Here is a 17,468-nt window from a genome sequence, read left to right on the forward strand (position 1 = left end):
CAACAAAAGAGAAACGGAATGAGTCATGCAAATCCAGTAATTCCTATACCAATTTAAAAAAAATAATTAGATTATCCTATAATTAAATAATGATTTGAACGTTTTCGGGTATCAGATCTTTTACGATCCTTTTCACGATCTTCAAAAAGCGGTACGAAATCTTTCACGATCCGAAAAATCATTTTTTTGTAAATATTTCATTTTTTTGCAAAATTTCTGATTATGCAAAACACAAAGTAACTTTAAGAACCATTTGAATCATTAAAATGGAATGACATTTTACAAAGTAAAGTTGTTTAGTCATTCGAATTAATTATGAGAAAAATCTTGTTTGTTTACATATTTAATGTCATTGAAATGTTGAGGATCAATCTGCCTTTTTTAGTTTTGTAAAAATTGTGTACTTTCAAACCTTGATTTTTCTCAGATACTGACCATAATGTTGAACCATTTTGACAGACAGTTTTAGTTTTTGGTAAATTTGTCCGTATAATTCATTATATTAGATAAGTTAATGACCTTGCATACTATGTCTTCTCGATAAGATTTCATTCACGGTCCTATACCAGAGCTTTCACGATCCAATCGCAATACTTGACCATAGTTAGGTATTCTTTCACGATCATTTTTCTCGATATAACGAATGACACCCGTGTAAAAGCACTGAAAGATTAGTCGTAGACCACTTACTAGAGGCATAGATGAAACGATATTTTACTGGTTTTTTGTGTAGTTTAGGTAACCAATACATAGTAGAGACCTTCAAATGTTCAGAAGAGGCATTAAACTGTGATGTGGTTATGATATGTTGTTTACTATATGACTCTCTGTGGAGCGCACGGACTTGAATTTAGATGAATTTAAAATTTCATTCTTATGAACGTCCGTGTAGTACTTACGGCATACCACCACCACACTGTTGGCTGCTTTGTCGGCCGGTACAATAACAAACCGCTTTGACAGTACTTGAAGTTTGTTTCTTATTCTAGAAATAGGCGTATTATGTACTCTTTTATTTATTTCTGAATTATTTTATGTCTGTTTGCCAGCAATATACATTGAACAACAATGAAAGGGAAGGTATACAATGCATGATCACTGTGTTTACCATCACCAAGGGTTAAACATGAAAATAATACTTTATAGAATTGATGCATCAGAAGAGCTTTCGGCTACGTTTGTCTTAAATTCGCGAGGAACGCTTAAATCCAAATTTTTAAAAGCAAGAATGATTAAAAACTTGTCTACCGAGGAACTGATCATCATGGTGAATTTTTTTTACAGAAACCGTAAATTTAAATAAGATCGGGGTAAAGTAACCGATCATTTAAACTCAAACTAAAAGTTGACAATGCAACACTGCAATTAGCTCTTTCGAGGATTATGTCAGGCAATTAGCTAAACGCGAAAAGGAAGATGTAGATACTCTTTTCGAATGGGTTAAGGCTGTGAGTCGTTGCTCCAAATTAGAAATAAAAAAAATAAATGTTGCTGATCCACGCAGATCAAGCCCTAAAACATCGTTTTTCCGTGTAAATATCATTACATAACTTGAACTGCTTCACAAAGGAATTAGGTATTGACAATTCACTCGGAAACACAACATTTATACCCACGACACTTACCAAGGAGGAAATCATGAATAATCATGCATAGGTCCGTTCTATGTCCCTTTGAAATTTTAACCAATGATGAAGAACTGGATCTTCCTTTCCTGTATTGGATACCCAAAATAACATACCGGTAAGTGTCCTTATAAAAAACGTAACTATAATCTGTCGATACCTATATTTTGGCATTGCACAAGATCATGGTTTTCTGTGACTGTCATTGACGTCTTGACACTAAATCCATTGGATGTTGGATGTGTACTGATTGATATTTTAGTCTTAGCTAAATGATTTTTTATTGTCGAGCCTGCGAAACACTTAGGTTCAGTCTGTGGTTCAAGTTTTTTTGGACATCAATAACTTTGTCAAACCTACATGGAATTTTATGAAATTGAAACAGAAGCTTGTTTATGACCAAAATACAGTATCCAGAGCAACATTTTGAATATATCTATTTTCATTTTTCCTTATTTTACTAATAAATGGACTTAGTTTTTTTTACAGTTAACTTCAGCTTTTGTCTGAGGTTAAAGTATTTCAGTCATCAATAACTTTGTCAAACCTTCATGGAATTTCATAAAATTTGGACAGAAGCTTTTTATGACCAAAATACAGTACCCAATCCAGGGCAACATTTTGAACATATTTATTTTCATTTTTCCGTATTTTACTAATATATGGACTTAGTTTTTTTTACGGTTTACTTCGGATTTTGTCTGGGAAGTTTTTCAGTCATCAATAACTTTGTCAAACCTTCATGGAATTTCATAAAATTTGCACAGAAGCTTGTTTATGACTGAAGGACAGTCCCCAATTCAGAGCAAAATTTTGCAAATACTAGTATTTCTTTTCGTTTTTCCGTATTTTACTGCATGACGAATGGACTTTTTTTTTTACAATTAACCATCAGGTTGAGTCTGAGGTGAAAGTTTTTAGTCATCAATAGCTTTGTCAAAGCTTTATGGAAATTTATGAAATTTGGACAGAAGCTTGTTTATGACCAAAATATAGTATACAGAGCAAAATTTTGAAAATATTTATTTTCATTATTCCGTATTTTACTATTAAATGGACTTAGTTTTTTTAATTTACAGTTAACAAGTAGATACAGTTTGGAGTTAAGGTGTGTTACACATCAATTACTTTTTCAAACCTTCATAGAGTTTTGTGAAACTTTGACAGTAGTTTTTTAATGATTAAGAGATGATGTCTGAAGCAAACCTTTGGAAATATATTTTTTTTTCATTTTTAGTATTTTTCTGATAGATGGACTTCATTTTTTACAGTCAACATTTACAGACAGTCTCGGGTTAAATTTTACATGATAAATTTGTCAACCTTCAAGGATTGTTATGAAACTTGGACTGAAGTTAAGACCACGAAATAGCATCTAAAGAAAAAGTTTGATTTTTTTCTTCAAATTTCTGTATTTTATTGATGAATGGACTCGTTTTTTCAAGTCAACATTACATTTTTACACTGACAATAGCAATCACAGGCGAGATTAGTTGTTATTGGCTTTGAACTAGCTTACAGTAACTGTGAGTACTATCAGATCTGTACTTTGTGTCGTCTGTGTTATTGGTGGGGCTTTATTTGCTGGTGAGTTAAGCCCTTTTCAACCGATTTTTATAGTTTGTTCTTATGTTGTACTGTTACGCCACTGTCCCAGGTAAGAATGAGGGTTTGATTTGGTGCCAGCAAACATGCTTAACCCCGCCAGATTCTGTATGTGTCTGTCCCAAGTCTCATCGCGAGGAGCTTGTAATCCTCTCGTTGTTGATTGTTGTTATATCATATATGTTTTTCGTTTATCATTTTGTACTCAAATCAAGCTGTTAGTTTTCTCATTTGAATTATTTTACATTTGCCATTTCGGGGCCTTTTATAGTTTATTGTGTGGTATGGCTTTTGCTCATTGTTGAAGGCCATACAGTTGTTAACTTTTTTGTCATTTGGTCTTTGGTGAAGAGTTGTATCATTGGCTATCATACCACATCTTCTTATTTCTATATTATATTGCTGTGTGTTCCAAGTGCTCCACAAATTGAATTATTAACATCAATTTTATCAGCAATCATAGCCAGGCTTTAAAGTTATTGTGAAACTACCTATTCTAGGAGCGGTGTGAATCAGAAGTGGATACTTAAGAATTCCAAAGATCTGTTAGAATACAATTAATCTAAGTCTCTTAAAACATTTGACTTTTCTATCCTGTGCAAAAGCATTTCCCATTCCAAACTAAAAGACATATTGAAATAGTTGGCCGGGGGGCTCTACTTTGCTTCATAAAAAAGAATGAACAACGTAGATATATGTATCTTGTCTTCGGGAGGGATAAAACGTACTTTGTAAAAAATTGTCTGAAACTTACATTATCCAGATGCTTGATTTCTTGATTGACAATGTATTTGCTCTTATGGAGGACGTGTTTTTCAACAAACAATCGGAATTCTTAGAGGAACCAACTGTGCGCCTCCTCTTGCCGACTTGTTCCTTTATTCATGCAAGACTGACTTCATACAGGAGCTTCTTATGAAGAGTGAAAAGAAAAGAAGCTAGCATTATCCTGTTACTTCACATTCTACTATGTATATGATGTCCTATAAGTAAATAGTTCAGTGTTTGGTGATTATGTTGATTATTATATACCGTTGAACTTGACCAAAGGATACAACAGATACAGTTACGTCTGCCTCATATCTCAACTTTCATCTAGAAATTGGCAATGATGGTCGCTTGAGAACAAAACTTTACGATAACAGATGATTTCAGCTTCACAATTGTGAGCTTTCTATTTCAATGTAGCAACATTCCAGCAGCCCCTCCATATGAAGTGTATTTCTCTAAGTTGAAACGATATTCCAGAACTGGAATTTCCTATCATGATTTCCGTGATAAAGGGTTGCTGCTTATAAGGAAACTATTGAACCAAGAGTTCCAAGTGGCGAAGTTGAAATCATCCCTTAGAAAATGTTACGGACACCATCATGAGTTGGTTGACCGCTATGGAATATCTGTTTCACAGATTGTGATGGATAAGTTCTAATTGTTGTAGCCACAATCCCATCCTCTTTTCCTCAAATGTGACAGAATTAGGCTTATCCATGGGTTTGTACTTACATTAGCAACACGACAGATGCAACATGTGGAGCAGGATCTGCTTATCCTCCCGGGCACCTGAGATCACTCGAAGTTTTTGGTGGAGTTTGTTTTGCTGTCTTGAGTTTTTTATGATGTTTTTTTGTGTACTGTTGTTTGTCTTTTTGTTTTTTACCATGGCTTTGTCAGTTTGTTTCGACTTACGAGTCTGAATATCCCTTTGGTATCTTTTGCCTTTCTTTTTGAATATTGTTTTAATTGGAATAATTAATGATTTTGTTGTCATTAAACTAAAACCCAACTAAAAATTATTGTTATAAACATATGTACATTAACTGTAGGAGTCTATCGATACCTACATTTTTGCATTGCACAAGGTCATGTTTTTCTATGTTAATGACATCTTTACATTAAATCCATTGGATGTTGGATGTGTACTGATTGATATTTTAGTCTAAGATACATGATGTTTTTTTTAGTTGTTAAAGTTTTGAACTACCTTTCAATAACTGTGAGTACTCTCAGATCTTTACTTTGTGTCTTATGTTTATGTTAGTTTTTTGTGCTATGCATCGATCTGATGAGTTAATCAAGTCTAAACGGATTTTTATAGTTTGTTATGTTGATCTGTTACACTGCTGTCCAAGGTTAGGAGGAGTGTTTGGCACTAGCAAACATGTTTAACCCTGCCACATTCTGATGGTGTCTGTAAGGTGGTTGTAGTTTGTTGCTGTATATCATATTTGGATTTTGTTTATTGTTTTGCACATAAATCAGGCCGTTAGTCTTCTTGTTTGATTTGTTTTATATTTCTAATTGTTGGGCCTTTTATAGCTTGATTAGCAATGTTGGTTTTGCTTTGGCTTTGCACATTAAAGGGCTGGTGAAAAAAAAAATCAAAACAATACAGCTTTAAGAGGTAAGAGGTTAAGGTAGTTTTGGCAGTTTTGTTTCAACCCTTCCTTGTTGATATTTACATTTTAAATTATGATATGTGATGGATGAATGTATAACTTCTACTGGTAAATCATTCAAGACCTTTGGGGTTCACTGATGAAATCAAAATTAGTGATGTAGACGAAATAAACCATCTTTGTTCTTCATTTTTATTTACCCTAAATCCAATGTATAATTGACAATAAATAACAATCATATATGTCTAAAGCACATCATAAATTCATGCACCATTAAAATCTAAAAAAATTTTTAACATAACAAAATGCCCTCTCATTGTTTGGCAGTTATCAAGTAGGAAAAATATGCATAAAATAGGTTACTGTGACAGACCACTTACTGGTACTGATCAATGTAAATATTTTCTAGTTGTATAGAATTTTGCTTCACGGCTTTAACCACAATGATTTAAACCGCACGCTACACAAACAAATAACATTTGCACATTTCAAGGCAATAAATATCCTCTTTGCTTTAGTGAATTTTGAAACACATACACATTGGTATTGAATTAATACTTGTGATCTCACAGTATGTTGTACAGAAAAAACTTTCTTAATAAACCAAAGTTCATTGAAATTTGAAGGCCATACATGTGTATGAGATAGAACAACCATGAAAAAAAAATGAATGCATACAAAAACGTCAACAAAATGTCTTAACTTATGTAACAGTTCAATGATCTTGAATGAATAGTGCAGTGTGTCTCTCACATCTTTAATGTTGGACCTTGACAAAGCTTTACTGGTACTTATTGTCAATATAAACAATGAATATGGTATATCATCAAGATACTTATTCAGTAAAAAAGCACAATTCTCCAACTGCTATGGGAGTAAGTCATCATTTCCCAACTAACCATGTGATCACAATGTAAAAAACAAAATTACAATACAGCTTTGGTTAAAATCACATTAATTACTAGAAATATAAAATTGTTCAAATACCCTTTCCAAAATATTTCTCATTAGCACCTTAATAAAAAAAGTGTACATTTTTATAAGTATAGATCACTTCTCTTTCATTATCAAAGTTTAGAAACAGTAAATTATGAGTATATTGCAGTATACCGTCTATGTATGCATCTGACTTTTAAATTAAAGTGTCAACAATCCAGAAATTCTGAAGCTGACCATGTTATGTATGAAGATTCTCCAATAATGTAAAGTAAAAAAAAAAATGTCAGGAGATTATTTTTGCTAATTTGGTGAATTAGATAAAATCTGGAATATATCCCCTCTCGTTTTATCACTGAAGATCGAATAAGTGACAAGAAAACGTGAAAATAAAACAACAGGGACCGGTTTTGTCTATGAAATAAAAAAAAATTAAAACTCTGTGAAATAAACCACATTGCACTTTCACATATAGTACATTGATTGCAGATGAGCACAAGTCAGTTCCCACTGTAACCCAAAATTCATAAGCTGCAAGCACCTTCACACATAAATATACATTTAAAATAGTTATCACAGAAATTTGAATATTTATGAAAATAATGAGTGCTGATAAAATTTTACAATGCCCTCTCTATATTTTTTATAACCATCAGGTTTACCCCACACATCATAATGTCAAAATAATATTTTCAATCATCACAACAATAATTCAATCTATTCATTAATAATAAGGTATGGCAAACCCTCTTTTGTTCTTGATTTAAAAATCTACAAAGTATCAAAGTTGTCAAAATCTACCAATTATTTTTTGTTTCAAATATAAAAATATAAATGTAAACACGAACTACTCTGAATACGATAAAGTTTACTATTTCTTTATAGCTTATTTAAGCATTCTATTGATTGATGGGCTAGATTTATTATCCAAGCAGTTTCTAAAAGTTCTAATAATCATTTATAAACTTCAAAACAAACAACTGATTTCAGTCATGGCAGCATGTGATTTAAATATTGTTACAATTTTTTTACTATAATAATTCTAAATGAATTGCACCATCCCATGATTAGTTATGCTGTTGCTTTTGTTTTTCCTTTTTTCTCAAACCATTCATCACTCTTGTCGTCTGCCATTGCCTGAAAAATTATAAAGTTATCTTAAGTGGAAATATTCTACATAGTGTTGTGTTACAATTTAATGAAAAATGCTGTAAAACAGTTTACTATTGTATGTGGCCATGATTTTCTTTTCAAAAGAAGAATTATACTTTTGGTCACAAGTATACTTGATGGTTATTCTACAAAAATGTCACATTATTGCATAAGCTTTTTATATGATATATATTCTAACAACTAGACCAATGTCTTATTATTATATTATGTAACACGCTTGCAACAATGAAAGATGCACAGTTTTCAGGTTTTTTTTTAGGTGTCCTATTGTCGATCCATTTAATTTCTTGAAATCAACACTTCTTACATCAGGGTTAACAAAATATCAGGTTTTATGAGTATTGCCCAGCCCTGTCAGAAAAACTGGAAAAACCTAGGTTTTACTGGGTAATTCTTAGCAATACTGGGTAATATGAAATAATGGCCTGAATCAATGGAAAACATTTTTTTGGAAAAATTAGGACCATAGTTGTTTACCGATGATCAAATCTCATAAATTTATAAGGCAAAAAAAAATCAAGGTAAACAAAAGATTGAGGGAAGTGCATGAACTCAGAAAGGAGCGAGACTGGGTGTGTTGACAAGGTAAGCATCTCCTGCCATGATGGAACTCCCGCTACCGGTATGCAAATTCACACTACGGGAAAATAGATATAGTTTTTACCCATATTACCCAGTAATGCCCGGTATTACGAAGTAAAACCCAGGTTTTTCCAGTTTTTCTGACAGGGCTGGGCAATACTCATAAAACCTGATATTTTCTTAACCATGATATAAGAAGGGTTGATTTAAAGATATTAACTGGAAAGACAGTCGTTTCACAGTTTTTTTTATTGTCGTGACATTAACATTCAGACATGAGGGTAAGGTATAAATACTTATGGCACACAAATATGGCCCATATATTTAATTGTATTTCTTCATGAATTTTTTCAACACATTTCTGATTTATATCTGCAAGTTTTCCATATAAAGAAGATGGAGCGCAAGATAGTACCAGTGGAGTTTTAAGGAAAAAAATTCGTAAGGGTTCCGCGGAACCCAGTGTCTCGCCTACTTTTTGCTGTTAATCACAGGCTCAACAAAAATGAGGAAAAAAATTAATAAAAATATTCCTCTCTATACTATCTTTTGATTGTAAGTAGCTTCTGTCCAAGTTTGGTAAAAATCCAGGATAGTTTATGAATCTAATAAATGTTTTAAAACTTAAACTGCAGACTGTATGTAATGTTAACTGGAAGAAAAACTAAGTACATTTATAAGTAAAATACGGAAAAAATGGAACAAAATTTCCTTCTAGATACTAGCTTTTAATCATAAACAAGCTTCTGTCCAAGTTTGGTACAAATCCAGAATAGTTTAAGAAAGTTGTTAAAATTTTAAAAACTTTAACCACAGAGTGAATGTAATGTTAACTGGCAGAAAAACTAAGTCAATTTAAAAGTAAAATACGGAAAAAATGGAATTTTTTTTTTACAAAATTTATGCCTGGATACTATCTTATGATCATAAACAAGCTTTTTTCCAAGTTTGGTAGAAATCCAGGATAGTTTAAGAAAGTTATTAAAATTTCAAAAACTTTAACCACAGAGTGAATGTAATGTTTCCTGGCAGAAAAACTAAGTCCATTTATAAGTAAAATACTGAAAAAATGGAATTTATTTTTTACAAAATTTACTTTTGAATATTATCTTATGATCATAAACAAGCTTCTGTCCAAGTTTGGTAGAAATCCAGGATAGTTTAAGAAAGTTATTAAAATTTCAAAAACTTTAACCACAGAGTGAATATTTGTGGACGCCGCCGCCGACGACGACGATGACGGAATGTAGGATCGCTATGTCTCGCTTTTTCGACAAAAGTCGAAAGGCTCGACAAAAATGATTCAGTCCAACTGTAAGAAAGTTAAAGCTTGTCAGAGATACATTTGTCCACATGGCGAGTGACTCAGAGTTAGAGCTTGCTATTTTTTTCCCCAGTAAAAGTTTCGGTTTAGTTTAGATTGATGCTGTTGTCTGTTCTATGGTCGGGTTGTTGTCTCTTTGACACATTCCCCATTTCCATTCTCAATTTTAGTTTTTAAAATTTGACTATATTGTTCTAAACAAGAGTGCACACGCTGAAATGTCTCGCCTACTATACTGACCATTGATTTTATGTTGATAGTCCTACATATAAAGTTCTACTACAAGTATCACATTAACATTTATGATCCAAGAAAATGAGGTCAAGGTCAGATAAACCAAGCCAGAAATACATGTACACCTTTAATACAATCATTCCATACACAGAATATAGATGACCTATTGCTTATAGTATAAAAGAAACAGATCAAACCATGGAAATTCTATATTGACCAATGAATCATGAAAATGAAGTCAAGGTCAGATGAACCCTGCCAGACAGACATGTACACCTTAAAATCATTCCATACATAAAATATAGTTGACCTATTGCTTATAGTATCTAAGAAAAACACAAAAATTTAACATAAGCAATGAACCATGAAAATGAGGTCAAGGTCAAATAAAACCTGCCAGACTGACATGTACATCGTAAAATATTCCCATTCACCAAATATAGTTGACCTACTGCATACAGTATTAGAAAAACAGACCAAAACACAAAAACTTAACATTGAGCAATGAACCGTGAAAATGAGGTCAAAGTAAAAAAAACCTGCCAGACTGACATGTACATCGTAAAATATTTCCATACACCAAATATAGCTGACCTACTGAATACAGTATTAGAAAAACAGACCAAAACACAAAAACAAAACTATTACCACTGAACCATGAAAATGAGGTCAAGGTCAGATGACACCTGCCAGTTGGACATGTACACCTGACAATCATTACATACACCAAATAAAGTAGACCAATTGCTTATACATGTAGTATCTGTGATATGGACTTGACCACGAAAACTTAACCTTGTTCACTGATCGATGAAATGAGGTCGAGGTTAAGTGAAAACTGTCTGACAGGCATGAGGACCTTGCAAGGTATGCACATACCAAATATAGTTATCTTATTACACATAATAAGAGAGAAATTAACATTACAAAAAATCTGAACTTTTTTTTCAAGTAGTCACTGAACCATGAAAATGAGGTCAAGGACAATGGACATATGACAGACGGAAACTTCAGTTCATATCGCATCTATATACAAATTATGAAGTATCCAGGTCTTCTACCTTCTGAAATATTAAGCTTTTAAGAGGTTAGTTAACGCCGTCGTCGCCGCCGGATCACTATCCCTATGTAGAGCTTTCTGCGACAAAAGTCACAGGCTCAACAAAAACCAAGAAAATTCAAATAAGAATCTGTTTGCTTACTTAAAACATAAACATCAATTTACTCAAAAGTATTTATATATACATGTAAAACTTGTATCTTTTATAAACTTTACAATCAGAATTTATCTCACGAATGAAAGCACCGATTATTGAGCTAATGATAAACTAAGGGACTAACAGTCCACCAACAGTGGTATGACACTAGTACATGTAATAACAAAACATCACAGACATACTCAGGTGTGTTAGACAACCATATAAACCAACCTTATTTAAAAGTTCATCAGCTTTAGGATCTACTTGTGATAAATCTCTAAATCCTTCATCTCCAACAAAACAGATTTCATGTCCATCCTGTAAACAGAAGATTAGTACTTAACATTGGGAATAAATGTTTATGGACTATTCATTTGAATTTTGGTGGATAGTTGCCTCATCGGCAATCATACCACATCTCCTTATTTTTATATTCAATTTCATAAGACTATTGAGTAGTTAAGATATAATTCTTATATGATTTGTATATCTATAAATACTTGAAATGGATTGGTCAGGTAGAATTTTTTCCCTTGGTTTACACTTCGATAAACCATGTTTCCGAAACTACTTTCGTAACCTTCAAGGTGATCTATTCATGTGCAATGCACATGCATGCAGGGATCCCAGGATTTTAAGCAAATTGAGATTGAACAAGAATGTGTCCATAGTACACGGATGCCCCACTCACACTATCCTTTACTATGTTCAGTGGACCGTGAAATTGGGGTCAAAACTTTAATTTGGCACTAAAATTAGAAAGATCATATCATAGGGAATATATGTGTACTAAGTTTCAAGTTGATTGGCCTTCAACTTCATCAAAAACTACCTTGACCAAAAACTTTAACCAAAAACTTTAACCTGAAGTGGGACAGACGGACGAACGGACGCACAGACCGAAAAACATAGTGCCCTAAGTGGGGCATAAAAACATATTCATAACTGTTGTTTCTATTCTAATGCATATATAACAAAAAGAAATAATGCACTAAAGCTTTGAAAATGTATAAAATTAAAATTAAATAAAATTCCGCGAAATTTTCATGAATGATCTTAGCGAATTAACATCATGGCAAAACATGATGTCATACGAATGAAAACTTTCAAGCTAAAGATTATTCCTTTACTTGTACGCTTCAAATTAGGATAATATCTAATTAAAATGAAGGTTTTGAGGTAGGTGCTATTTCATTTTAGATTCTTTTGCATTTATCGAACATTTATGGATTTTAAATTTCATAAGAACAATTCCCATATCAATGTCTATATATTTCCATAAACATAAGGATCACAAGAGACTGAATCTCTCACCTGGTAAAAAAATATGCCATTTTGATATTTATTTTTTTCCTTTATCGCAATCAGTCATGCTTGCTTATTTGTAATCTTATTTCAAAAACTGCAAAAATGGAAAAAAAATCATCTTTCAAGGGCAATAACTTCTGAAAGGGGTTAATTGATGATTAGGCCTTATCTGTAGATCTTATTTTGCTGAACACTTTTGCTTTTTACAATTCCTTTTTATCTATTATAGTTTCTGCAAAAAATCAGTAAAATTAGTTTTTTCTAGGGCAATAACTCCTATAAGGGGACGCTCCTGGATTTTAGGGTTTTAGATCCACAAAAATGAACTGAAAATATTGAATATTAAGGTCAAGTCAAAAGCATATTTGTTTGATACAAGTCAAATATTTTTGTGAATATCTATATATTTTTCCTCTAAGAAACTGTAACAAGAGTGCACACACTGAAATGTCTCGCCTTCTTTACTTACCATTGATTTTATGTTGATAGTCCTAAATATAAAGCTTTACTACAAGTAACACACAAACTTTACATGATCCAAGAAAATGAGGTCAAGGTCAGATAAACCAAACGAGAAATACATGTACACCTTACAATCGTTCAATAAACCAAACATAGTTGACCTATTGCTTATAGTTTCTAAGAAACAGTCGTAACCAAGAAAACTAAATATTGACCATAAACCATGAAAATGAGGTCAAGGTCAGATGATACCTGCCAGACAGACATATACACCTTACAATCCTTCCATACAACAAATATAGTTGATCTATTGCTTATAGTTGAAGAAAAACAGACCAAAACACAAAAACTAAACACTGAGAAATGAACCGTGGAAATGAGGTCAAGGTCAAATAAAACCTGTGAGACTGACATGTACATCATAAAATATTTCCATACACCAAATATAGTTGACCTATTGCATATAGTATAAGAAAAAAAGACCAAAACTCAAAAACTTAACTTTGACCACTGAACCATGAAAATGCTGTCAAGGTCAGATGACTCCTACCAGTTGGACATGTACACCTTACAATCATTCCATATACCAAATATAGTAGCCCTACTGCTTATAGTATCTGATATATGGACTTGACCACGAAAACTTAACCTTGTTCACTGATCCATGAAATGAGGTCGAGGAAAAATGAAAATTGTCTGACGGGCATGAGGACCTTGCAAGGTACGCACATACTAAATATAGCTGACCTATTGCATACAGTATTAGAAAAAAAGACCAAAACTCAAAAACTTAACTTTGACCACTGAACCATGAAAATGAGGTCAAGGTCAGATGACACCTACCAGTTGGACATGTACACCTTTCAATCATTCCATATACCAAATATAGTAGACCTACTGCTTATAGTATCTGATATATGGACTTGACCACGAAAACTTAACCTTGTTCACTGATCCATGAAATGAGGTCAAGGTCAAATGAAAATTGTCTGACGGGCATGAGGACCTTGCAAGGTACGCACATACTAAATATAGTTATCCTATTACTTAAAATAAGAAAGAAATTAACATTACAAAAAATGTTGACTTTTTTTTCAAGTAGTCATTGAACCATGAAAATGAGGTCAAGAACAATGGACATATGACAGACGGAAACTTCGTAACATAAGGCATCTATATAAAGTATGAAGCATCCAGGTCTTCTAGCTTCTAAAATATAAAGCTTTTAAGAAGTTAGCTAATGCCGCCGCTGGATCACTATCCCTATATCGAGCTTTCTGCGACAAAAGTCGCAGGCTCGACAAATACCAGGAGATTCCAGCGGGTAAAAAAAAGTTATATTGACTAAGACCAGTATGATAAAAACCACCACATTATAAATTGTTAAGAGATAAAATATAAACAACATATCCCGTTAAAATGGGTACGTACTGATGGGCAGCGGAAAACAACTTACGAGGTGAACTACATGGAAACAGACGAACAAATGGATATATAGGTGATGGCTCACACTTGCCTTTGGTTGTATTACCGTAAGCAAACATCTTGTAAAAGCTGAACAATATTCATGATACAACATTATGCATGATTCTAAGTTTCTTGTCATGTTTGTCAGGGAATAAACTAAACAAGAGTGCACAAGCTGAAATGTCTCGCCTTCTTTACTAACCATTGATTTTATGTTGATAGTCCTAAATATAATGCTTTACTACAAGTAACACACAAACTTAACATGATCCAAGAAAATGAGGTCAAGGTCAGATAAACCAAACGCGAAATACATGTACACCTTACAATCATTCAATAAACCAAACATAGTTGACCTATTGCTTATAGTTTCTAAGAAACAGTCTTAACCAAGAAAACTTAATATTGACCAATGAACCATGAAAATGAGGTCAAGGTCAGAAGAACCATGCCAGATAGACATGTACACCTTACAATCAATTTATGCATTAAATATAGTTGACCTTTTGCTTATAGTATCTCAGAACCAAACTTAACCATGAAAACTTAACATTGACCAATGAACCATGAAAATGAGGTCAAGGTCAGATGATACCTGCCAGACAGACATATACACCTTACAATCCTTTCATACAACAAATAAAGCTGATCTATTGCTTATAGTTGAAGAAAAACAGACCAAAACACAAAAACTTAACACTGAGAAATGAACCGTGAAATTGAGGTCAAGGTCAAATAAAACCTGTGAGACTGACATGTACATCATAAAATATTTCCATACACCAAATATAGTTGACCTGTTGCCTATAGTATTAGAAAATGAATCTGGATAGTGTCCATATGTGGACACAGATGATGCCCCCGCTTGCATATCATATAGTTATACAGGGACATAACTGAAGAACAGTAAAAGTGACGCTACCCAAATTTGAACTTGATCTAAGGTTTGTGGTAATAAGCATTGTGTGTAAATCTCATAACATTTGGTTGAGGCTAACTTAAGTAGAGAACAGAAACTAAAAATTCAGCAATTTTTCTATTTGTAAACACGCATAACTCTAGAACAGTTGTGTATAAGTTTTATATCATTTGGTTGAGACAAACTAAAGTTAGAGAACAGAAACGAAAAATTCAGCAATTTTTATGTTTATAAAGGGACATAACTCAAGATTGGTAAAAGTATCACCAGCAAATTTCGTACTTAATCTGTATTATGTAGTAATTAGCATTGTGTATAAGTTTCATAACATTTGGTTGTGGCAAACTAAAGTTAGAAAACGGAAACAAAAAATTTGTACTTGATCTTAGTTTTGTGGTAATGAATATTGTGTAAAGGTTTCATAATGTTTGGTTGGGACAAACTTAAGTTACAGAATGAAAACTAAAAATTTTGCAATCTTTCAATTTATAAAGGGGCATAACTAAATAATGGTTAAAGTGACACTACCCAAATTCAACTTGATCTGTGTTTTATCAGTGGAAGTCAAAATTTAACATTGCATTGTATAAGCATTGATTGTAGTTGATTCAACTATAATCATGGACAAAGGAAGATAACTCCAATTTAAAAAATCACTTGATATTTAGAAGAAAATAAAAATTTTGCAATTTTTCCATTTATAAAGGGGCATAACTCAAGAACGGTTAAAGTGACGCCACCAAAATTCAAACTTGATCTGTGTTTTGTGGTAATAAGCATTGTGTATAAGTTTCATAACATTTGGTTGAGGCAAACTTAAGTAAGAGAACGGAAACTAAAAGTTTTGCAATTTTTCCATTTATAAAGGGGCATAACTCTAGAACGGTTAAAGTGACGCCACCAAAATTCAAACTTGATCTGTGTTTTGTGGTAATAAGCATTGTGTATAAGTTTCATAACATTTGGTTAAGGCAAACTCAAGTTAGAGAACGGAAACCAATTTTGGGAGGTATGTACGTACGTACGTACAGAAGGACAAGGGTAAAACTTAATGCCCCCATCGCTAGGGCAGGGGCATAAAAAGACCAAAACTCAAAAACTTAACTTTGACCACGTGCACTGTACCATGAAAATGAGGTCAAGGTCAGATGACACCTACCAGTTGGAAATGTACACTTTACAATCATTCCATATACCAAATATAGTAGACCTACTGCTTATGGTATCTGATATATGGACTTGACCACGAAACTCTTACCTTGTTCACTGATCCATGAAATGAGGTCGAGGTCAAATGAAAATTGTCTGACGGGCATGAGGACCTTGCAAGATAGGCACATACCAAATATAGCTGACCTATTACTCATAATAAGAAAGAAATTAACATTACAAAAAATGTTGACTTTTTTTTCAAGTAGTCACTGAACCATGAAAATGAGGACAATGGACATATGACAGACAGAAACTTCCTAACATAAGGCATCTATATACAAAGTATGAAGCATCCAGGTATTCTAGCTTCTAAAATATAAAGCTTTTAAGAAGTTAGCTGGCGTCTCCGCCGCTGGATCACTATCCTTATGTCAAGCTTTCTGCGACAAAAAACAATTTAACGTCATCATCCTTTCTCAATAAAATTGAGAATGGAAATGGGGAATGTGTCAAAGAGACAACAACCCGACCATAGAGCAGACAACAGCCGAAGGCCACCAATGAGTCTTCAATGCAGCAAGAAACTCCCTCACCCAGAGGCATCCTTCAGCTGGCCCCTACACAAATATGTATACTAGTTCAGTGATAATGGACGTCATACTAAACTCCAAATTATACACAAGAAACTAAAATTAAAAATGATACAAGACTAACAAAGGCCAGAGGCTCCTGACTTGGGACAGGCGCAAAAATGTGGCGGGGTTAAACATGTTTTTGGAGATCTCAACCCTCCCCCTATACCTCTAGCCAATGTAGAAAAAACAAACATACAACAGTACGCACAGTAAAACTCAGTTTAAGAGAAGTCCGAGTTTTCTTTCGTAAGGGTACCAATGTCAGGGTATGAAGGACCATATACATTTGGGAACAAAGTTGAACTGCACGCAAAGTCATTGTTACTACTTGTTTGACTTTCTGGCTTCTGGATTGAAGAATCATCTTGTAAAGCCTGTGTGTCTGTACTGTCAGATGAAATGGCACTATCAAAATTCTTATGGGTAAAGAAATTGTCAATTCTGTGTTGCA

The 17,468-nt window shown here is 33.2% G+C and overlaps 1 protein-coding gene across 2 annotated transcripts in view; it reads right to left on the minus strand.

The window, feature by feature from the left end:
* Positions 1-5,804: 5,804 nt before the first annotated feature.
* LOC127712482 (glyoxalase domain-containing protein 4-like) overlaps positions 5,805-17,468 on the minus strand; it is a 62,092-nt gene continuing 50,428 nt past the window's right edge. For both annotated transcript variants that reach the window (XM_052218944.1, XM_052218945.1), the window contains 2 exons: positions 11,306-11,392; positions 5,805-7,699 (listed from right to left, as the gene is read on the minus strand). In XM_052218944.1, the coding sequence (XP_052074904.1) occupies positions 7,634-7,699; positions 11,306-11,392 (153 nt within the window). In that variant the 3' untranslated portion in view covers positions 5,805-7,633. The remainder of the gene's footprint in view (positions 7,700-11,305; positions 11,393-17,468) is intronic.

This window comes from Mytilus californianus, unplaced genomic scaffold, assembly GCF_021869535.1.
Source record: "Mytilus californianus isolate M0D057914Y unplaced genomic scaffold, xbMytCali1.0.p SCAF_8, whole genome shotgun sequence".
Taxonomy (NCBI): Eukaryota; Metazoa; Mollusca; class Bivalvia; order Mytilida; family Mytilidae; genus Mytilus; species Mytilus californianus.